The sequence below is a fragment of the Oryctolagus cuniculus genome, chromosome 5 (assembly GCF_051225735.1).
Source record: "Oryctolagus cuniculus isolate XC-2025 breed Fujian yellow rabbit chromosome 5, ASM5122573v1, whole genome shotgun sequence".
Taxonomy (NCBI): Eukaryota; Metazoa; Chordata; class Mammalia; order Lagomorpha; family Leporidae; genus Oryctolagus; species Oryctolagus cuniculus.
In genome coordinates, this window is record NC_142871.1 from 115143710 (window position 1) to 115168735 (window position 25026).

At 37.4% G+C, this 25026-nt stretch overlaps 1 protein-coding gene and 1 long non-coding RNA gene across 51 annotated transcripts in view; both read right to left on the reverse strand.

Moving 5' to 3' along the window:
• Positions 1-372: 372 nt before the first annotated feature.
• MLIP (muscular LMNA interacting protein) overlaps positions 373-25026 on the reverse strand; it is a 314125-nt gene continuing 289471 nt past the window's right edge. For 29 of the 50 annotated variants that reach the window (XM_089333120.1, XM_070073956.2, XM_070073948.2 and 26 more), the window contains 2 exons: positions 9193-9246; positions 373-686 (listed from right to left, as the gene is read on the reverse strand). In XM_089333120.1, coding sequence (XP_089189246.1) covers positions 681-686; positions 9193-9246 — 60 coding nt within the window. In that variant the 3' untranslated portion in view covers positions 373-680. The remainder of the gene's footprint in view (positions 687-9192; positions 9247-25026) is intronic. The other 21 variants (XM_070073947.2, XM_070073968.2, XM_070073944.2 and 18 more) reach the window with 1 other exon arrangement.
• LOC149126618 (uncharacterized) lies at positions 12915-21321 on the reverse strand. The gene is made up of 2 exons (XR_016233984.1): positions 18930-21321; positions 12915-18554 (listed from the first exon to the last, which is right to left on the reverse strand). It is a non-coding gene; the product is annotated as an uncharacterized LOC149126618 (long non-coding RNA).

Here is a 25026-nt window from a genome sequence, read left to right on the forward strand (position 1 = left end):
TTCTGCTGCCTTTCAGATTGTGGGTACAAACTGCCTCTTAAGTAGTCTTCATGAGAATAATGTGATGACAATCAAACAAAGAGTGATTCTGGAAAAACCTCATCATCATTGGGATGTCCCTGGTACAGTCTGTTCCAGCAGCACAGAACAGAAAAAATCATTGTTGTGTTACATGAAATGTCAACCTTCTCATGTTCGCATTCTCCCCAGTGGACCCCTAAATAATTAGTTTTCCTTGAGAGCAGGAAGGAAATAGGTTTTTGCAACTTATTTTTTATATGTAAAAAGTAAATCAAACAATAAATAAAATCCTGATATGTTAATAACATATGCTTTAAACAAACTAATGTTGAAAAACAGTCACATCCATTCTTCTATTTACCCATGATTCTTCTTTATTTTCCGGCTAAATATAGGTCACATTAGTATTGCTGTCAGCATAATAGAAGGCATTAAAGGCTTTATCAAAGATGCAAGAAGCTGTAAGTAAATCTTTTCTATGCTGGGTGTTAGTAGAGGACTGTGATGCTATATGTCTACAGCAAACTTTGTTTAGTGCCTCTGCTGCACTGCAGTTCAGAAAGGGAGCACTCCTTCTGAAAAATAATTTAATCTAGCAAGTGGTTAACACCAGCATTCCATAAAACCAGCAGCCTGTGTTTTCAACTTCTGTTCCAACTTCATTGCTGCAAAATAAGAGAAACAAAAGGTTGATATAGTTCAATAAACTTAGAAAATGTGCTTTAAAATTATACATTAATATTTAGGCATAGCATCTCATAGAAAAAATAATGAGGAACTGTGTTTGTTATTAGTCCAGTTGTTGCTTTCTTGTTACATGGTTAATGGCATAATAAAGACTCCTGGCTGTACCTTCACATAAGATTCTAATCTCTTGAGAGCTAAGCAGAGCTGTTCTGACCTCCTACAAGGAGTCGTGATGGCTTTGAGGGGCTGGCAGCCTTAAGGAACAGTATTATCGTTTCCTACCCACAGTCCCTCACCCTCTCATTATTTTGCTGCTACCTTATCATTCCTTTAATATTGACTGCATCATTCCCTAAAATGTAGCATCTAAACAAGGACTTAAAGTGAATGGAATATTACAACACAGAGAGACAGAAAAGAACCTCTTGCTTTTTCTTCGTATATTGATTTTTTTGGCTTTATAATGTTGCTATGTGGTGGGGGAGTGAATTCAATAATTTCTTTATCCACTTAATCTCTGTTTGATAGAGTTAGACTGTCTAGAACAGATAAGATAAACTTAACTGAAAAGATATGGTTATTACCAACTGTGGAGGCAAATTATACAAAAGAAAATATAAAAGAAAACCTCAGAGATGAGGCAAGAAGAGAATTTTAGTTTCAAAACATTACTTAATAGAACAATGGGAATGGTAAGGAATGACCCCAAAGGAGGAAAGGGCCAGAACTTTCTCTTTCCAGGTCCCAACTTTTGGCTGCTGATGGAGCATGACAAAATGGCTGGGGAAGAATAAAAGGGTCTATTGCTTTCCTGTAGGCAACTCTCTTTGCTATGCCCTGGGCCCCATCATGGGGTGAATAAGTAGGGGTGTGGGAGACTTGTGGAAGAGAGCTGGCTCCATGGAGGACACTGATTATGTGCAAAGGGTAACTAAATCAGAAAAATAAATCAGCAGGAACCCTGAGGATAGCATGGCCAAGTAGCTAAACAAGATTATGAAACATATATTCTGTGCCATTATGAGAAACTGCATTTGTTAGACGAGAAGAGGAGATAAAGCCAAAGCGTGGAGACCTGGGAGTAACTATATTACTATACTGATTTTTCTGATCATGGAAAATTGAGTTATGAAATAAGTGAGTTGAGGCAGGTGTTGTGGTACAGCAGGTTAAGCCTCTGTTTAAGATGCCTGAAGCCCACGTCTGAGTTTCTGATTTGAGTCTCAGCTACTCTGTACTTCTGATGCAGCTTCCTGCTAATGCAACTAGGAAGCAGAGATGATGGGTCAAGTACTTGGGTTCCTGCCACCCATGTGAGAGATCTGGATGGAGTTCCTGACTCTTCTGGCTTTGCCTGGCCTACCCCCAGCTCTCGTGGGGCATTTGGAGAATGAACCAGAAAATTAGAAATTGTAAGATCAATCTCTCTCAGTCTCTCTTTTCCCTTCTTCCTTTCTCTCTCTTTCTCTTTCTCTCTCTCTCTCCCTCCCTCTCTCCCTCTCTCTCTCCCTCTCCCTCTCTCTGACACTCTGCCTTTCAAATAAATAAACCTCTAAAAGAGAGAGAGAGAAATGAGTTGTACTTTTATCACCTTGGATTCATTCTGTGAAGCTCTAGAATGACAGAAGGAAATGACTAAATTATCCTGTTATTTTTTAACAAACAAAAATCAACATTAATTTCATTTTCCTGAAATCATCAACATTTAGTTGATATTATTATAAGAGATTCAAATATATTGTCCTTTGGCTAACACTCATTAAGTGTTACATATTTTATATGTTAAGTACTTTCTATACAGTAGCACAGATCTTCATCATAATCTTTTGATCTCATTGTACATATAATGAAATTGAGGTTCAAGAAAATTAAATATCATGGCCAAGGCCAAAGTACTTCAAATTAAATGGAAGTTTATTCAGTCCCTTCTATTTGTTTTTGCTGTTCATATAGTCATTATTTCATTTTTCTTAGTCATAATAAACATAAATTGAGTCTGCCTTGTGAAGTGGTAAACACTTTATCTTCAGATGAATACAAATAGGAGATACACAAGTATTTCAAAAAATTCAAGGAGAAATGGAATTAAAAATAAGCTTATTTGAGTGTAAAAGCTATGAATATTTTTTCATGATACCCATTTCCATTAAATTTCTGAAGACTCCAAGTGAGCATGGATTTCAATAAATTTTCTCCAAAATATACATTTTTAATTATATTTTCCATTAATTTTTAACTATCTTCATATATAAAGATACATTTTGTAGACAAGATTATCACATTAAATGAAATATTGAAGGAAATGCCTTTAAAAACTCTTTCAAATATAATATTTTATAATTATGTAAATAATTAAATCAGATTAAAGAAGCATAGGTAGTCAATCCTCTGATACCACACTGGCAAACTCAGCACAATTTGTCAGTCCTCTCTGAACCCACTGGTGGATCAAAGTAATGTTTGGCATCTAGTTCCCCAGCTGATTGGAAATGATGGATTATACAATGAAAAGCAGAGGCATCATTTTAGACAGTTTATGAAAGTTTTACTTTCTTTTGCCCATCTTAACATGGGTAAAGAGCTAAATAACTTGGGAATAACAATGATAGGCATGAAGATAAATTCCATTATATAAATATATAAATCCTTATTTTTAGACTAGCACTTTGACACTTAAGGCTCAAGATTTTCCCACTTTTCCAATTGAATAGCACACTTATTTTGGATGTAACAAAATATAAGTAAGAAAGAAAGTAAAATATAAATAAGTAAGAAATATAAGTAAGTAAGAAAGAACTTATAATACTTTGCATGTCATAATTCTGAAGGGAACTAAATTCCAAAAATTTCTTTTTGTTTAAAGTTAATTTGGTTAATAATTAATGTAGCATTGTGAAACCCAACACCAGAAAACTTTTTAAAAGAATATGTTCTAGAGATTAGTTTTACATTCCATTTTCTTGCAAAGCCAAATATGTATACTTTTTTCCTGCCAAATGAAAGCAAAATACATGTATGTTCTTATAAATATGAAACCAGATTTCACATATCCAGAAAAAAGCCACTTCTAGAGAATATATATCAAAACATCACATTGCATATTGCTTTTTTTCTAAAAGATTGTAACTGTATTTTGTTCACTTATGGAACTATGAACTGTGGTAAGAAAACACATGATCTAATACAAAGCTGTCAGGCACTATAATATATACAGTGTGATAGATAAAAAATGCCAGTACAATAGCTCTAGAGAGAGCAAAACATTGATCTGGAATCAAAATCACCTGATACTGAATGACCTGAGCTCCAAATAGCTATTAACCCTGACTTTATTGCTTTTTTTGAAAAACTAGGAATAGTTTTCCCAAGCATTGATGCAGAGGAGTGTTAAGTCCTTTTAGTTCTTGACTTCTGCTCAGTTTTACAGACTCACTGCAATCTGCCATACCAACTTCAATCTTTAGAGATGACTTTGAAGGTGAGACTTCAAAATTCTTAACCCCTCCACCTCCCCAGCACCCCGCCACACATGCACATACACACACACACACACACACAACACACACACACCTCCTAAAAAAGATTTAACTGGGTTTCTGGAAGAGCAAATAAGTAAGACAGGTTTCTTTTTATTGTCTCTTTCAAAGTCAAAGTCTTCTGAGCTTTCAGTCTTAGAAAGGCCCAACCATGTGTAGGTACATATGGAAATCAAAAATAAGAGCTTCATTATTTCCCTTTTGAATAAAGGGAAGTGATTTTCCTGGGCTCATTTGTCTTTTTTTTTTTTTTTTTCTTAGAGCATTCACTTAAAAAAAAAAAAAGCCCTTGTCTTGTAAATACAAACTCCTCTCTTTGAAATGAAAATAATTCCTTTTGAAAACTAGATGAGCCTTTTATCAGAACAATAAAGTCTTTCTCAAGGATTTAAGAATGACCTCCTTTGAATGAAGGTAAAATCCAGGGAAGAGAGGCCCCTATCTCCTAATTTCCAGGAGGCTGAGACCCTATATTTCGTTGACATGTGACTCACAGTTGTGAAACTTTCTCCCATCCTAAATATAGGAAAAGTTTATTTTTCCTTTGTGTGAAGACAGACACAAATGCTTGCCCCAATTACCAGGTAAATTTAGGATGAACTATGTGTGATAAATGGTACTGTCATTTCCTCCTACTTGAGGATGAGTTATTGTTTATCTTGAGAATATGTATATAATGGGGCTAAATCTGCTTGGCTATATAAAGGGTGAGATTGCTTCCTGTATTTGTAATCTCTTAGCAGATTGCCTATGATGCGCATAGGCAATAGCATTCTGGTTGGTACTTATAAAAATAAAAGTGTGCTTTTTCCCTATCGTCTTTGTAAAGAGGATTTATGCATTGGCAGAAAGATTTTTTTTTCGATTTTCCCAACATAGACTAAGGGGTTACAATACAAGAAAGTCATTACTTTTTAAGTTATTGTTTGTTTAAAAGGCAGAGGGCAGAGAGAGAGAGAATCAATCTTTCATCTGCTAGTTCACTACTCAAATGTCCTCAAGAGCTGGAGCTAAACCAAGTGGAAGCTAGGAGTCAGAATCTCCATCTGGGTCTAACATGTGCTTCACAGGAACCCAAGTACTCGGGACATCATCAGCTGCCTCCCAGGTGCATTAGCAGGAAGCTGGATTGGAAGTGTGGAGCAGTCAGAACTTAAACAACAAACTCCCTTATGGAGCCTCTCAAACAGCAGCGTAATTTGGTTCACTAAAAAACCAGCTCAGGCCAGCGCTATGGCACAGCGAGTTAAAGCCCTGGCCTGAAGCACCAGCATCCCATATGGGTGCCAGTTCTTGTCCCGGCTGCTCCTCTTCTGATCCAGCTCTCTGCTATGGCCTGGGAAAGCAGAAGAAGATGGCCTACAAGGGAGACCAGGAAGAAGCTCCTGGCTCCTGGCTTCGGGTCGGCTCAGCTCCGGCCATTGCGGCCATCTGGGGAGTGAACAAGCAGATGGAAGAACTCTTTCTCTGTCTCTACCTCTCTATAATTCTTTCAAATAAACAAATAAATCTTTAAAAAATTAAAATAAAAATCCAGCTCCAAGAAAGTCAATTTGATAGGTTTGTTGTCAAATGTGAGGGTAAGGGTAAATGAAAGAAAAAGCAAGGGAAAGATCCTGAGATGCAATCCAGGGCTCTTCCTTAATTCTTTGTTTTCACTGGGTTTGCAACTGGAATGGTTTGCCCCCTTAGGCCATAGAATCATGAGATTGCATTGCTTTATGAAAGCAGATGTTTTTCTTGGTTGATGTTTTGCAGGTAAATAAGTACCCAGAGAGGATTTGAAGAAAATATTTGGATCAATATTAAGGTCTGATCACATACATGAGGAATTGTAAAAGTTGCTAAATTGCTCTAATATGTGCCAATGCTATTCAAAAGTGAAATGTGGCACTTTTGTTTAATTACTTAAGTTTCTTTTAATACTAACAGCGACACACACAAATGTGAAATTTCATACAGTTTCTTTCTTGGCATTTCTCAGATACTGCAGATTAGAATCAAAATCTTTTTGGGGGGGCAATCTTTTCACTAGCTTAATTTTAAGCTTTGTCTGCAGTGGTTGTTAAAGTTAGTATAATAAATGCAAAACGGGCTGGCGCTGTGGCATAGGGGGTAAAGCCTCCACCTGCAGTGCCAGCTTCCCATGTGGGCACAGGTTGGAGTCCCAGCTAATGGCCTGGGAAAGCAGTGGAGTATGACCCAAATACCTGGGCCCCTACCACCCATGTGGGAGACCTGGAAAAACTCCTGGCTCCTGGATTCAGCCTGGCCCAGCGCTGATTATTAAGCCATCTGGGGAATGTTTTAGCAGATTGAAGATTCATTTTCTCTCTCTCTCTCTCTTCTCTCTCCCTCTCCCTCTCCCTCTCCCTCTCCCTCTCCCCCCCCCAACACTGACTTCCAATTAAATAAAATAAATCTTTATATAAAAAAAAATTCTTGGGGCCAGTGCTGGGGTGTAGTAGGCTAAGCCTCTGGCTGCAGTACCAGCATCCCTTATGGGTGCCAGTTCTAGTCCTGGCTGCTCCACTTCTGATCCAGCTCTCTGCTATGGAGTGGAAAAGCAACGGCCCCGCCTTTGCACCTGCATGGGAGACCAGGAAGAAGCTCTTGGCTCCTACATTCAGATCCGCCCAGCTCCAGCTATTGTGGCCATTTGGGGTGTGAACAAGCAGATGGAAGATTTCTCTCTGTCTCTTCCTTTCTCTGTCTATAACTCTGCCTCTCAAATAAATAAATAAATGTTTAAAGATGTTCAATTCATCATTTATTATATGAACCAGATGTTTTATTATTCAAATAACCAACTTATTTTTCTTATTGTGTAGAAAACCTTTTTCTAAAGGTAGAATTTTTAAAATTTCAAGTATTTCATGTACACAGATTTAGGAACATAGTGATACTTCCCACCCCGCCCTCCCTCTCACCCACACTCCCTCTCGCCCATGCTCCCACCCTTCTTCCTCTCCTAGTACCACCCTTAATTTTTACAGTGATCTACTTTCAGTTTACTTTATGCTCATAAAATGAACCCCACCAAAATAAAGAGTTCAACAAATAATAAGTTGGAAAAAAAAAAACATTGTTCCTCAACAATAGAGACAAGGACTGTAAACAATCATAGAACCTCAAAATGCCAATTTCACTCTTAGGCATTACATTTTAGGTACTCTATTAGTAACGACAGATCAGGGAAAACATATGGTATTTGTCTTTTTGGGACTGGCTTATTTCACTGAGTATAATGGTTTCCTGTTGCATCCATTTTATTACAAAAGAAAGGATTTCATTCTTTTATATGGCTGAGTGTAAATATAGCCTATATGAAGTTGAACAAAAATGATCGTGCTTAAAAAACATTTGATTTTTATATTCATCCAAAATGTACAAAATTTATTCACTTAAATTTTTTTTTGCTTTAATTATTTTTGAACATCATCACACTGAAAGGGCTAACTTATTTGACATAAAATATCTTTGCTATGAAAAGGAGGCTTACTACACAATAAAATATATTATTTTATGAAAAATTTAAAAAGGGAAAGATGTAAACAGTATATGAAGAAATAAAGAAAGAAAAATTTACATAAAGGTATTTAACTAAATTAAGGCTTTAAAGGTATTGGATACTGCACAGAGTATAGTTCAGTACTTAAGAGCAGAGGCTCAATCACATCTGGATTCATTTCCTGACTGTAGAGACACTTCTAAGCTAGCTGACTTGGAGTAAGACTCTTCCCTCAGGCTGTTTCCTCATCTGCAAAATAGGAATAATAATAGTATTGAACATAGAATATTTTTGTGAAGATTAAGTAAGTTGACATGCATAACACTGTTTCTAACATATAGTGAGCTTTCAGTAAGTTGGTAATTACACTAATTATCATAGCAAGAGAGCATGGGCACAGGTGTAGTAACACACCCCTAGTAGGGTAAATTGCTGCAAGTTTTCAGGATAGCAACCTAGCTAAATGTGTCAAAAATCTTCCATTTTTCTATACTCATAGAATCAATAATGCTATGATTAGGATATTGCCTTAAAAATAATTCCTACTTTTCTTTTATATTATGCTTCGTTCTTTTTTCTAAACTTGGAGGCTGCAAAATGAAAATGAAGCACACTTCACTATGATGCTATCTAAAATGAATATGTGGGCTCATCCACTCCCTTCTTACAGACAGCCACTTTAAATATCACTGTTTATCTCACATTTTCTACTTCATCAGAGAGGATGCAGAAGAAGAAAACATTGTTCAATTATTCCTGCTCTTGATGAATGCACAATTAAGCCATAGAGATAATATCCCTTTATAAATGTTTTCTTTGTCTCTGTGTTATGCTGCACTTATGAAAATAAAAGAAGGTTTTTCAAAAACTTCTTGTTTGTCAGCTCCAAATGTGAAGGTGGTTAATCACGTGCATGAAATTTGGAGATCATGAATGAGCTAGTAAGCTTTTGCCTATATGCTCCATGCTACACACAAAATTCACTGGGTGGAGGTGGGAAGGGATTCAGTAGGCTAAGTAGTCCTTTGCCTGTGAACCCAACTGAGATACTAGTTGATACTGGGACATCTGACTCCCAAAAGACAACACATACATTCTAGGACATCCACTAACACTCGAGAGAGAGAGAGAGAAGATAATAGTGGTTTCGTTTACAAACCCAAAGAGTAAATCACAAAGACAGACACTTGGATTAGAATGAGTTGGCTTGAGGTCATGATGTTACACACAGCAGGAGAGCCTGTACCACCTTCCACATTGAGAAGCAGCAAAAATTTACTTATGCAACTAATAAATGCTTTCAGACAACACAAAGGGAGCCAGTTGGTCACATTTTTTTTATCATGATTTTGCTAACATGTAAAAAATAACATTTGTTTATTTCTAAATATCACCTGGAAATGGATAATTAAGTCTCCAGTTGTATTTCACATTTACCTCTTTGGAATCAAGACTGTCGTGTTCAGGAATAGCCACCATGGGATGACTCAGCTTCACAGAAAACATGCCCCAGATGTAATCAGGAGTAGGGTGAGGAGAAATAAATGTTTAAATTTCATTTAAGTAGATAGTTAATGATACAAGTATATTATTGCAAGTAACAGTAGACTGTACCATGTGTAAACATTAAGATTCAATAGGGAATATTTTGAGCAAAAGTCCACATCTTATTTTTTTCTGTCAGACACAAATTCTTAACAGTAATTAGCATTAGCATAGATGATCATCCATTACTTCTTGAATGCATAGTCAAACACCCTGACAGATTTCACAGAAGAAACAAAATTAGATTTTTGTTTCAGCTCTCAAACATAGGCTTCTAATTGAAAAGCTCCAAAGGCAAAGCAACAAATCATGTTCAGATTCACAGTAAATGTAGATGTATCTAGGAAGAGACTTCAAAAAGTTTTTTGAAAAAAAATGGAATCAAGAGATATATTTATTTTGATGTAAGAAAATTTTAGAAATTCATGTACAGTGTTTTCATCATACATATTTTCTACAAATTTTTCAAAGTACCTTCCTATTGAGTAAAATACTGGGAATGTAAAATGTTATGAATTATTGTGAAAATATTAATATTCTCAACACACATGGATTTCATAAACACTGCAATCTTATGAGATAACATCATAATTTACAATACAGTGATAATTTAATGGATCAGGGTTATTTGCCTTATGTAGGAATTTTTCTTATTGCATGGGTCTTATGAGCATTATACACACACTTAACATATGAAGATAGAAAAAGCCATCAACATACAAGAAAGATAGACTAAGACACACACACAAAGGGCAGGGGAGAGGAATCATTTATAACAAAATCTGTTTACCCCTTTTGGTATTCACTATTTCTTCTAACTCCAACTTTAGAATAACCACAAGACCCAGATTTCCAGAAATTTTCCTTATTTCTTCCATTGCTCTGGGTAAATCAAGGATATGAAAATTATTGGACCCTTTCACTCTCAACAGGGCCCTGCTTTGTGCAAAAAATCTTTGTCCTAATCCTTCAGTGCAATCCAGAGGAGGTCAGCAGTTTAGCATTGGCCCCAGAAGACTAGAGCCCTGGCATTTGGGAAGTCAAAGAGGTTCCCTCCCACCTGACAGTTCCTCACACCTTTTTTGGTTTCAGCATACTTTCAACAAGGGAACCGGTTTTTACTTAAAATTAAAATCTTCACTAAATTCCAACTCTGTTCCCAACCTTTAAATTGTCTGGGTATCACAGCATCAGGACTCTTTCTAGAAGCCCAGGATGACTGCTTTAATTAGAAACATGATCTGGCCTCAGAGCCAACTTGAAATCGAAGTAGCATCCCAGAAAGGAACTGAAAACACATACTTTCTCTTGGTCATCATGATCTCCTGTTATTCTATGTGCAACTTGGAACTTCAAACCCAAGAAATTGGTACTGGAAACGGCAGAGTCTTAGTTTGTCTATGCTAACTGGTACAGTGTTTGTCTGAACCACTATATCTTGTACACTGTCAAATATTCATTCTCCTAGTATTTTATGATAAAAATTCTCCTGAAAATGCTGAATATTGGTAATAATCAATAAAATATTTAACTCAGTTTGGGAAAGCAGTAGAGTCATTATATGATTACTACTTTTACATTCTATTTCTTCTTTTGGATGTAGATACTCCTTAATTTAAATCCCATTAGTTTTAATTTTCAAGTTCAAAAACTATATGTTGATTATCCTGATCAGCAAAAGAGACAGAAAATTACTAGTCCTGGTTAGTTGGTAATCCACAAATAATTTATATTTGGCTTTGGAATGTTTTCTCTTTATAATCTTTTCTTATAGTAAGTTTGCTTTTCATTATACTTAAGTTGACTGAAATATGATATTAATAACTTGTGAAGATTTTAGATTAGTCATAATAATATATTATATACTTACATAAAGTTATTTCTAGGTGTTTATTAATTCCATTTCCACAGTAACCTGGTGAGGTAAGCACTAACATTATGCCAGTCCACAGATGAGGAAACTAAAACACCCAAGAGGCAGAATGACTTACTTGAGATCCAGAACTAATAAGTGCAGGAGCTGTGATTGGAATCTTGGGAGACAGTTTCCATAGACTGTGCTCTCAAAGCAAGTGCAAGGTGGCAACATGCCCCAGGGAAGACACACAGGAAAAGGGGGAGGGAACAACAGGCAGAGAGACAGTGGAAGGTAGTGGAGTGTTCTCTTTAGCAAGGTGAAAAGCCAAGTAGGGAAGTCAAGATTGTCTCATTCAGACATCAGAAGTAGTTGAAGGGTGGCTGGTACAGCCATAAAAGGCTAAGCAAGAGACACAATATAAAGCAGTGCCTACGTCAGTTGTAGAGTCTGAGCTTTATTCTTTCAGCTAGTGAAAACTCACTGATGTACGTTAAGCAAAATAGGGGCATGGGAGCAAAAAGTCACTGTAGCTGATATGCAAGAATTAAACAGGGAGAAGAAAGATATAGAAGTGATCTATGACGAAGAGAGGAAGAGCGAGGGAGAGAGAGAGAGAGAAAGAACTTAAGAGAGAAATGGTTTAAATGAAAACACTGCCACAGAGAATGGAATCGAATCAAGATTTTTCTGGGTCATTCTCACCTGCCTACTCTCTACGATAAGCAAAGCAGCAGCAATTAGGTTGATATTTTACTGACTACAAAAGAGAAATTGGGAAACATCAGAGAGAAATAATGTTGAACACTGACATGTCTGCTGAAGGCAAAGACTTTGTACTGTATGAAGAGTGTAGACATTATGTAAGGACAATAAAATGAGGTGTGAAACTCCTGCCCTGGTCAAAACAGAGACAATGAAAATAAACCTCAAAATAAGTTCTACATAGGGAGGTGCTTGCTATTCAGAGAGTTAGTGCATCCTGAAGGACAGAGTCATCCCAGACGACACACTTGGTGACAAGTATTTTGAAGAACAAATTATAATTTTGTGTCACAGAAAAATAATTACTGATTTTCTCATCAGAGCACTTCAACATAGAAGCATGAATGAAATAGAAAGCTCAGGTGAAGTGAAACTAAATCTCCTTTCATCCTGGCTGGACAATTGAGTCCTAGAAACTGTAATAGATAATGATTAGACCTTTGCTCACTCAGCACCACTGGATAATAAAGCAGTATTTGAATGAAATATTCAGTTGATTTTTATTACATTTATGATCACAGATGCTACCAAATGAGCATAAGGCCTTTTGAAGTGTTTGTTACCAGCGTGGGGCTTTCTGTCAAATGTCACTACTTCCTCCAGAGGGATTATGAATTTCTGGAACAAAGATGAAGAGAGAAAAACCTCTTCAAATCAACAGTAAATGAGAACCTAACGAGTTAGAAAAAAAAAAAAAAGGAAAATATGCAAAATGTGGTTAAGTGAGTTAATTAAGTCTTTAGGGTACATGAGCTATTGTGAAGCAGTTTTCCTTTTTCGCCTGAAGATAAAGTTAGTATTTCTTGGCTGCCAGCAGTTAGGAGGCTGAGGAAGTGTTTCAAGAGGTTGTAACATTTTGAAATCACCAAGGAATCACATTCAGTTGAGAGCTCACTTTGGGGTTTTTTGTTTTTTGTTTTGTTTCTTTTTTTTGCTGTTGTTCAACCACATCCTCTTGTAAACCTCCTCCTCACCATTGTCAGTAATCTGTGCCTTCTGCTGTCTCACCACTTAGATGAGTAAGTTACTCATATCAGAGTCCAACCTTTAAGAATAGCTCTCAAAAGTCGATGTGACCAATTATTGCAGCAACACTCACACATTGCCTGTTTCAAAAAAACATATGTTGTCAGTATGAGAGTACAAGCCTTTGGAAGCCATGGATTATTTGTTATCCATCTATAAGTTTTCTGCACCTGCCACAGGGCCTATACAGCAAGAGTAGACATTAAAGAGAACTTGGTGAGTAAATTAATGAAAGAAATAATGAATGATGTGGTTAGAGAAAATAAAGGGAGTTTTCTGACTTATAAAACTAAAGAATTCTGAATTACTGAGGAATTGGGAAGCATTTACTGCTGTCCTAAAGGTATTCTCATTTGTAACCCGGAGACCTTCCAAGAATAACTGCCACACAAGTGAGCTCTGTTTGGTCCTCAACATTCTTTCGCTTTAAAAAGAATTGAATTGCCCTTGTTTACACCCATAGACTCTACATGCAGGTTCACATTTCTTGTGTCTTTTGAACTGTTCAAAGATCTTATAACATTAAGCTTGCAATGCTATAGGTCTGGATGGCAGCCTGCCCATTTTATTTATTTTAAAAATATATTTTTATTTTATTTGAAAGGAAGAGAGAGAGAAAGAGAGAGAGAGAGAGATCTTCCACCCACTGATTCATTCTCTGAATGCCTGCAACAGAGCCTGCAACTCCATCCAGGTTGCTCACATAGGTCACAGAGACCCAAGTACTTCAGCTGTCATCCGCTGCCTTCCCAGGGTGAACATGAGCAGGAGCCTGGTTCAGAAGTAGACTAGCTGAAACTGCAAAGAGCGTTTTGATATGGAGTGCAAGTATCCCAAGGGCTATCTTAACCACTGCGTCAAACACCCACCCCATGCCTGCCTCTTACAAAGATCTTGGGGTCAACAGAGTCCCCACTACTCCTACTATGAAGAGGCCAAAGGTCAGAGGTCACTTCTTATCAGGTTTATCCATTTATATCTACCTTGCTTAAGTGACTTTGGAGATCTACCTGGCCAAAGTATTTGAGTTTCTACTCGCTGACTTACAACATATTGCAGTGCTCAAGAAGCACCCAGGAGATTGTAAGTTTCAGATTCTGACATAGAGAATGTGGAAGGGGTCCTCAGAGTCTGCATTTCTCACAGGCTTTGAGGCGATGCTGACACTATTACAGGTTGAGTGGTGAGGTCACAGCCAATATCTTTGTATAAACTGATGGAATCAATATGCAGCAAATATTTATTCACAACTGAAATAAATTATATTGAAAAAGTTTATCAATTAAGTTTTATGGTAGTAACATGATTAAATAATTTACCACAGATGTTTGTATTAAGTACCTGCCAATGTGCCAGGCAATGGGCTAGATGTTAGGTACAGAACCCTTGGTGACTACAGTCTAGTGACAGAGACAGATATTAATTATATAATTAAGAATATGTAGATACAAAAATACAATAATATATTAGGAAGTAAAAGTATTGATTGAATAACATAAGGGTTTATAACAGATAAATTTGACCTAGATGAAGGATTATCTTTCCAATAGGCTTATCAATCCAAAGGATAAGTTACTTAATAGGAATAATGGGTATAATAAATATACATGGAATTTGTTGCGAAGAAGAAATCACTCAGGCTATTGGAAGATAGAGAGGAATTTCAAAGTGGATGGGCAAAATACAAGAAAATGTCAGGAACTGAGGCTAGAGAATTATTGGGCACTATTTGTGTTCATGTTTCACTTCACCTTGGATTCAAAGGAGTGAGATCTTGAAAATGCTTATTAAAGAATGAACTCTGTGGGTACGGAGTTATGGTGTACTGGGTAAAGCACTGTCTGTTAGTGTCCAGGCTGCTCTACTTCTGATCCAGCTCCCTGCTAATGGCCTGAGAAAAGCAGGAGAAAATGTCCCAAGGGCCTGAGGCCCTGATACTCATGTGGGACACACAGAATAAGCTCCTGATTTAGGCCTGGCCCATTTGTAGCCATTGTGGTCAACTGGGGAATAAACCAGAGTATGGAAGATTTTCCCCGCTATGTCTCTCCCTCTTGTCTATAACTCTTTCAAATAAATCATAAATGTTAGAAAAAAAAGGAATGAACTTGTTAAATAGGAGTTTGTCTCATTTCCCAAAAAAAGATTGCAAGCTTCTGCAGCATGGTGTTCATTGTATCCTAGCAGTTGTGCACCAATCATTAGTTGATTTATTTTACTGCTCACAATTCTACGCTTTGGATCAAACCATGAGTGGTGTTCTCAGTTTGTTTGTTTTTTTTTTTAAATGGGGCTAGTATGTGATCAGTTTTACAAACAGCTGTTTTTTTTTTTTTTAATATTTATTTGAAAGAGTTACAGAGACAGGTAGAGACAGAGTGAGAGAGAGAGAGAGGTCTTCCATCCACTAGCTCACTCCGCAAATGGCTGCAATGGCTGGAGCTGGGCCAATACAAAGCCAGGAGCCAGGAGCTTCTTCTAGGCTTTCCACGTGGGTGCAGGGGCCTAAGGATCTGTGTCATCCTCCATTGCTTTCCCAGGCCATAGCAGAGAGCTAGATCAGAAGTGGAGTAGCTGGGATTCAAATTGGCGCCCATATGGTATGCCAGCACTGCAGGCCAAGGATTTAACCCCCTGTGCTACAGTGCTGGTCCAAAAGGGCTGGTTTTGATAGTGAGAAACATACCAGGGGCTTGCATGTGGCAAAGCAGGTAAAACTGCTCCTGTGATGCCAGCATCTCATATGGGTGCCACTTTGTGTCCCTGGCTGCTCTACTTATCCAGCTCCCTGATAATGCCCTAGGAAAAGCAGTGGAAGATGGCCCCAATGCTTGGGCCCCCTGACACCCATGAGAGAGACCTAAATGAAGCTCTTGATCCTGACTTCAGCCTGGCCCAGTGCTGGTCATTGCAGCCATCTGGGAAGTGATCCAGAGGACAGAAGATCTCTCTCGATGTCTCTCTCTGTGTTAACTCTTGACTTTCAAATAAATGAATCTTTTTAAAGAATGAAAGATGTCATTACTATCAAATGAGAAACATATCTCTTAAATATGTAACCTACATTATCTCTACTCTTAAAAAGATAATATAGTAAAGCACCAAAAGCTTAAATATTAATTTTTAGAAGTAAAAGTACACATCTATTGTTGGTAATGGTTTCACTAATTGTGTGACCTGCAGAAAATTACTTTGTGTCTGAGTCTCAGCTTCCTTTTCTTAAAACCTGCGTCCTAACTAGTTGTGTTCCAGTTCCTCTTCTAGTTTGATAATTCGTTGGTTCCGTGATGCTTGAGTAAAGGAGTACCAATTTCTAAGTGATTCTGTCTCAGAAAAAGAGCCATTCCTCTTTGGAATCTCCTACATTGAGCCACAGTTCAGTTGTAAGTTATGTCTGTGGGGATAGTAAAAATGAACTCCCCAAAGAATCTTACTGGAAATCTTTAATGTTCTGCCACTTATTCTTTGTATGAACTCATACATGCCGTTAATTTCTGTAACATTCCTTTGTACTTGCTGACTGTTATCATGTGCCCATTTGATTCTTCACATTAATTCATACATGTCAGTTGGTATCATGTTGTTTTATAAACCCACAAAACACTCTGTTGAATGATGTTCTTTACTATACTGAAGTATGCATTTTAAAAATATTAGTTAATGGTCCCATCTGTGGCACAGCTGGTAAAAGCTATTGCCTTCAGTGCTGGCATCCCATACGGGTGCCAGTTCAAATCTTGCTATTCCACTTCTGATCTAACTCCCTGCTAATGTGCCTGGGAAAGCAGTGGAGAATGGCTCAAGTCCTTTGCCCCCTGCATCCATGTGGGAGACCTGGAAGAAACTCCTGGCTCCTGGCTTCCAATTTGCTCATCTCCAGCTGTTGGGGCCATTTGGGGAATGAACCAGTAGATGGAAGAACTCTTTCTCTCTCTCTGTCTCTACCTCTCTCTATAACCCTGAATTTCAAATAAATAAAATAAATCTTTTTAAAAAATCTGAGAGAACAAAATTTTCTATTTTGATCATTGTAATAGATCTTCTGAGATATAACTGAAAACCCCCTTTACTATCTTTATGCTTGGCCTTTCCTCCTCAATATGAGAAAGCAGACTCTTAGGGCATGTTAGAAGTCCTTCCTCTAAAGACTACCTTTTTAAAGGAAAGTGTAAGGCAATTTTTAAATCTGCCCTCTGTATGATCAGGCTGCTTATAAACAAATAAAACATTCATTACTTACTCACATTTTTCATCTAGAGTTGCTTTCGTTTTTCTCAACAAGAAAATCACTCCCTGAAGGAATTAACTATACACCATTTACTTTACTTAACACACAGATCCTAGGTTGTAATGAAAATGGAGAAAACTCTATATTCTAGTAGCATTATAGGACTAAAAATGAAATCCAGAAATTGAAATTGGAATTAACAAGGAAGTAACTTTATTGTCACTTTGCTTAGTACTAAATGCAAAACATATATTTTTTCAATATCATTCTCATCTAGTATAGTTGTAAACGCAAAGTCTATTTCTTCATGAAACATTATGTTCATGGGATTGTTTTCTCCATCTGTTCATTACCTTCTACAGAATATAAAATATATTAGGTATTTATCCATAATGTAACATATAATAAAAATTAAATGGTTCTATATTAAAATTCTGAACTTCATAATCTTTCATTCTTATCCTTGCCTTTTTCCTATCTTCACTCTTCCTAATTTGTAACCATTAATCCCCAAGTTACTTTAAAACTATCCTAGAACCCAAGTCTTTCGATAGCTATTCATTGCAGTTTCAGAAGTATTTGAAGAGCATTTTAAGAAAAAGAATAGGTATGACTGTAATGGTGTCATGCCATTTCCCACATGTCCCTTTAAAGACCCCTATCTCATCCCACTACACTCTCTCCTAATACAATATTCCCATCAGCGGCATTGGGGGAGGTGCAGCAATGGTGGTTGAAAAGGGAAACGGTGTGTGTCATGGTTAGCAGGCAGGTGAACTAAGGACTACATGGCTACAGGTAACTGGGGGCTACCAGCTCTATGGTATCTGCTAGCCTTTTCGTCTATCCCCTCATCTCCTCATAAGCATTGTATCAATCAAATAAATTCTTCTTACTACTTTTACTAACCCGTTTATAAACCTTTAAACGCTTACTACACTCATTGTTTTCCTTTCCCCACCCCAACTATATTGTCTGGTCAGGCACAGTGACTTGGTCTTTAACTGTAACCATTCTTGAAGGATCTGAGGGACTCTAAGATCTCTCTTTTAGAAAAATCATCTCTCATTTATTCCCAACTGTATTCTTTCTAGAAGCAAAAAATGTCAGTTCTTTTTCCAAATATTAAACCATAAGTGAGCTATTTACTGATTTGCTAAGAAACCTGTAGAAAACCTTTACAGTCAGCAAGATTTTAGTCATTCCAAAGGGTGAGATCTTTTAATTAGGTTAAAAAGGCTTTTAATACCACAAAATCTAAGGTACCCACCAGGAATTTTATAAACTGTTGAAGTCATTCAAATGTGGAACCATAAAATATATTTTCAGGCATGCAATGTATCTCAGAACATTTGCCTAATAAAAACCAGCCTTAAAAACCTTCTTAGAAGGCCGGCGCCGCGGCTCACTAGGCTAATCCTCCGCCTAGCGGCGCCGGCACACCGGGTTCTAGTCCCGGTCGGGGCACCGGATTCTGTCCCGGTTGCCCCTCTTCCAGGCCAGCTCTCTGCTGTGGCCAGGGAGTGCAGTGGAGGATGGCCCAGGTGCTTGGGCCCTGCACCCCATGGGAGACCAGGAAAAGCACCTGGCTCCTGGCTCCTGCCATCGGATCAGCGCGGTGCGCCGGCTGCAGCGCGCCAGCCGCGGCGGCCATTGGAGAGTGAACCAACGGCAAAGGAAGACCTTTCTCTCTGTCTCTCTCTCTCACTGTCCACTCTGCCTGTCAAAAAAAAAAAAAAAAAAAAAAAAAAAAACCTTCTTAGATCAAGGGCTTAAGAAAAGAGAAACATGAGGGAATGTCACAATAAGTATAGGAAGAAAGGGGGATGAAACCGAATGTATTGTTCTTATAAAAACAAACAGAACAAGAAAGAACATGAAAACAAAGAATAAAAGATAACCATAACACTACAGAAGAAAACATCTAGAATTAGAGCATATCAATACAATGGGAAGCAATGGAAGGAGCCAAATGGACTTGTCATACTAGGAGAAGATAAAGATAGTATTAGAGATCTATAAATGTGAACATGGACCCAATGTTAAGGACAGTCATAACAATGAATTAGAATGAATGCATTGTACACCAATAAGGTAAACCTATGTCTCTCCAATTGTAAGCTGGAAAGAGGAGATAAAAACAGTAATTATGGAAAATATAAAATAATATGGCAGAATTAAAGTCATGTAATAAGAACACCTCACATATATTAAGAGAAATCTCTCAAGATAAAAGTTCTCTCAGGATCAGGAAACATATGGCCAACAAGAAACCATACAAAAAGAGTCATAAAATTTGAAAATCAAAGTAGAAAAAGATTGATGCTTTCAGGATGAATCTAAACAAAAATGAAGTCAAAATGTCATGATCTTAATTGGAATTCAAGAAAAAATATTATAAGGATAAAAAACACATTGTAGAAGGGGCTACTTCAAAAAGTTCAAGCGAAAATGAAATTAAAATATAAATTTACTTTGGTGCAAAAATATGAAATCTTTGTGCAGTTTTTTCATAATATGCATTTCTATTAATTTTTTGAAGATTCTTCATATTGGTTAAAAAAAATCCAGTGAACAAGAAGACATGACCATGATAAACAAATATTCCTAAAAATACAGACTCAAAATAAAATACTTTTCAATATTTGACTTCTTTTTTTTTTTTTTTTTTTTTGACAGGCAGAGTTAGACAAAGAGAGAGATACAGAGAGAAAGGTCTTCCTTCTCCATTGGTTCACCCCCCAAAATGGGTGCTACGGCCGGAGGGCCAGGAGCCAGGTGCTTCCTCCTGGTCTCCTATGTGGGTGCAGGGCCCAAGCACTTGGGCCATCCTCCACTGCCTTCCAGGGCCACAGCAGAGAGCTGGACTGGAAGAGGAGCAACCAGGACAGAATCCGGCGCACCAACTGGGACTAGAACCCATGGTGCCGGCGCCGCAGGTGGAGGATTAGCCAAGTGAGCTGCGGCGCTGGCCTCAATATTTGACTTCTAAGGTTTTAGAAGCAAAGAGTAACCTTCCTCTTCATGGAGCTAAGGAAGTATCTAATATCCAGTGGAAACTAAATAAATATTTCCAACCAAGGAAGGGCTCAACCCCAAAGTCATATCTTTCTTCCCAAAATAGATTTCCATTTGATTCACACAACATTCAGAACGCATGGATTATATAAGGGCAAATGGATATCATTATTTGATAGCTACACTTAAATATCTGAATTGTGCTTTCATTACACATGGGTAAAGTTCAATGAACTCAGCAAACTAAAAGGAGCTGATGTATATATTTGAGTGAAAGTAGTAAAACAATGGACACATTAAGCCAGATAAGCAACATAGGAAAATTTAACCCTGGAGTCTCAAAGTAAGAGACTCATTGGCTATACAAATACCACGTGGTAAAGAAGGCTTCGGTGGAGAGGAACAAAACGATCACCAGATAAATTAAAGCAATGAGGCAAACAGCTAGGTTGAACTACACGAATTTGGTTAAACTGACGTTTTGTAGATATAGAGCTATTGAATAACGGCAATTTCATGTGGTTTAAGCTAACATGAGGTATGTTAAACTATATGGTAACAGCACTTTTAGGTTAGGCAAGGAAATGTGCTTGAAGAAAAAGGAGATACACAGATTTCAGGCACTCACTTCAAATATAAAATCCTCCATCACGGGTTTCATTAAATTTTAGGGATAGTAATACTCAGTTCACAGCTGCTTTCTTCAACATAACAGTCCCTCAAGCTGAGAAGAAGGCTCTGAGGCATTTGCCCACAGGACAGCTACAGCCAATGATGGACTCAAAAGCAGTTTCAAAGGCTAAGACCTTCGTTTCAGGTGCTTTCTACTCTAGAGCCATCCCCGTGTGAGTTGGGCCATGGCTGGCCTTTACCTAAAATCATGTTTGCTCACCTCTTTCTCCTTTTTAGTTCAGATTTGCTCCCTTCCTTATAGGATGCTTTCGTGAGGCCGGCGCTATGGTATAGTGGGTAATGTCACTGCCTGCAGTGCTTTCTGGCATCCCATATGGGTGCTGGTTCAAGTCCAAGCAGCTCCGCTTCTTATCCAGCGCCCTGCACCCACGTGGATGACCTGGAGGAAGCTCCTAGCTCCTGGCTTCTGACTGGTGCAGCTCTGGCCGTTGTGTCCAATTGAGGAGTGAACCAGCAGATGGAAGACTCTCTCTCTCTCTCTCTCTCTCTCTCTCTCTCTCTCTCTCCTCTCTCTGTGTAACTCTGACTTTCAAATAAATACATAAATCTTTAATAAAAAAGGATGCTTTGTGCAGAGCACTCCCTCAATAAATCACAAATACCAAAATCGTGTCCCAGGCTCTGCTTCCAAGGAAGCTGATCTAAGGGAGAGGGGGCAGGCAGCAGCTGTGTGCTGTGAAATGCAAGGAGCTCATTTTCCCTTAAGGCTTTCATCTGAACAAGGTGCAAACTGATGGCAGTTTATCTTCTCTCTGCTTAAAACACAAAGTTCGTCAATAAATTCCAAGGAACTAGCATGTTATTTTATAGGAGCTTTAAAAATAACCAGTCTCAAAATAGATTTTCCCTCACTAAAAATGCCATCCTGCCTGCTTCCAACCACACATTTCGTTCCAATTATCAAATTCTGATTTTAAAAAATGATTTTATTTAAAAATGCGATGATGAAAAATTCCAGCTAGGTACTATATGTTCAATGCCAGACAACTAATGAGCTCAAGGACAGATGTTTTTGTCACCAAGATTAAGCTAGAGAGAGAAATATGAATAAGAAATTGATTGTTCTCAGTTTCCTGGAAGAAATTTAGAAGTCAACTATTGTGCGATTCAATTGAGTACATTTTAAGAATGATGACTGGCAATTAAATAACCTGAAACATGTCCAGTTTCAAATGCCAGCCTGCCATTAAGGCATCTATTGTGTTGAAATGCTCTTTTTGCCCTCTGGTGGAGAACCTATCTAAGTATGATTAATACTTCATTTTGCAGAACTGCTTCTCTTAGAATACCTGTTCTCTGGCATTCATTTCTTAATGTTAAAAGTACAATTAATTTGCATTTAGCCATATTGAACAGAATGTTCTTCATGAACATATTAAACAAATTCATGCAATTTTAAAACAATTTGGCATCAGCAAATATGCTCATGTTTTGATTTTTTGAAAAATCTGAAAACATTAAAAAGCCATTTGGAGATTGATAAAGTCTTTTTCCTATTCCACCCACCTCAAGCGTTTTCTCTTCTAAAGCATCCTAATAGTTATCAAATTCCCATTACTTCCAAAAATTGTCAGAAAAGTTTTTGAATAGAGCGAGGCAGTTTATCTCTATGATGATCAAAAATAAATTACCTCGGTTTATTCACACAGAAAGATTTCTGACTATATACAGTTTAGAACACAAACAAACATTACTAATGAGGCACTTAGAATGAGCTTTTTTCCTCAAAAACTCAGGATGACTTTTTCTCAGTAATTGTGGCTGCCTCTGTACATTTTTGTCAGATATTAGGTGTGTACTGATTCCCTCAGCTACAAACCTTTGGAACCGTGACTGCCAAGAGAATATTGGAGCCTGGAGATAAAATGTGGAAAGAATTAAGGGGCTCAGGATAGACCTGGGTTTTGACAATAACACATGCTGTGACTTTGGGCATATCACTTTTCATCTTCAGACTTCTGTTTTCTTATCTGTGGACAGAAGAAAGCCTCAGCAGTGAATCTCAGTTCTAGGTTATCCGAGGGCACTTCTAAAAGTTGATAGCAAAAAAATGGAATTAAAAAGAAAATTTATTTTGGTGAAAAAGTCTTAAAAATCAATGCATAGATTTTCATAAAACATATTTTCAATCGATTTTTTGTGGTCAAGGTCATGATACTGCTTCAATGATAGATTTTGGAAGGGAGTCTCTTCAGAAAACTTAATCAAGCACCAGCTTCTCAGCTATTTTATAGACTCTTGTACTAATCATACTTTCTGAGCCTCCAATCTTTTCCCATATAAAAGAAAGGGGATAAAACCTACTTTATAATTGTTTTGAGATTTAAATAAGATGCTATCTGCCCAGGAATGTGAGAGTTGCATAGTGATCTGATTTCTTGGTAATTTACCCTACAGTTTGTTACTGTTCTAGTTGCTTCTCCAATCTCTGGCCTGCCTTAATTTGCTCAAGTTGGCCTTGTTTCTTTTCCTCTCTGCCTTGAAATCCTCCTATGTTGTTCCCTGTAACTGGACTATCCAGCACACCCTCCACTTTGACTTTTCAGATCTCTGATCAAACCTTGTTTCCTCAATAGGTCTTCTCTGATTCAGCAAAGCAGACTAGGGCCTCTCTCAATGTACACACAGCTGCCTGAATGTCTTCTGTATGGCGGCTGTCACAATTATCACTCAGCAATGCATTTTTGGCTCATTTCTGTTTTTCCTAAGTAGAAAATAAGTACCTGGCAAAGACACTTGGTGTCTGTCTGCTTGCCTTCCAGCACATGGCCAGCACACAGTGCTCTCACCTAACAGGGACTCAATCAATCACTGTGAAATGGATAAACAATTGTGCTTGGCTAACTTCCAGACTCCAGGATTCCTATAATTCATGTTGGAATAAAAAGGTTGAAAAGTCTGCACTCCTTGTTTTTGGTAAGGAATTAGGCTATGATTTAGACAAGGTTTTTGCAATCTTGAGCCAAATTACTTGGTGTTCCTGTTCTCTTTTTGACAGTATGTGCAACTTTAAACCTCCAAGTGGTATTGCTTTATTTGTAAAGTATACTTAGAAAAGATTTTCCACATACTTAGAGCTAAATATTTATAACTTATATTAGAGAAACTAAATTATTTCAAAGTCCCCTCAGTCTTTGAACCAGTAGGTGAATGTTGGAATTTACATTTTCCCTTCTCAAATCATAATCGGCTTTAACTTTTGTTGATTTATCTTTATTAAAACCTCAAGAGAAAAATCCTTTCAGAATAGCTACTCAAAAATTTAACTCATGCTGATAAATTTGTCTATAACATCAGTGTTTTAATTTGTTTAATAGATTGCCTTAGATACACAGAGTCAATTCTCTTAGTAGCAATGCAATGATATCAATTAAGATGATCTCAAAATTGCTAACAATATAAATGTTACAAATGTAATCCATTTAAAAAAATAAGTAGGAGAAAAATGGAGAAAACCACAGTAGATGAAGAATGTCAACATCTACAAGGTGAGATATCCAGGGACTTTAAAGAATGTTCATAACCTAGGAAGCAGGCTAAAGGTAGTTTGCATGGACATGAAGACTTCCTTCCATTCTGCTGTCCTGCTTCCCACACATCACTCCATAGCAACAAGAAACCTCATCAGAGCTCCAGGGGAGGTGTGCCAACCTCTAATTCTCCATGAGGTGAAAACAAAAGGAGCTAGCTGGCTTTTTTTTAACTCTTCAATTTCCTAAACTGTATATTTCTCATTCATGGCACATTTTGCTACATGGGTTCCTTCCCTATTCTAATAGATGACTCACTCTTCGCTTATTATAAGTGAAGTTGTGCTTTCCAGACAGAAATAATAAATTTGACTCTCTCTCACTTTTTCTTCACAAATGTTTCCTCTGTATTCTTAAACTATAATCTAAAGAGCAGTTGCTTAGAAAAAAGGTTAATGAAAAATGATCAGAAAATATTCTGTTGCCATATCATGCAGGTAAAATATATTTCAAGCAAAATACTTCCTCTTTCTTAAGAAAAACAAAATTCTATTTTAAAGGATTGTCATAACTTAAAATCTTTTGATGTAAAAGACACTTTGGGGCTGGCACTATGGTGTAGCAGGTAAAGATGCCGCCTGCAGTGCTGGCATCCCATATGGGTGCCAGTT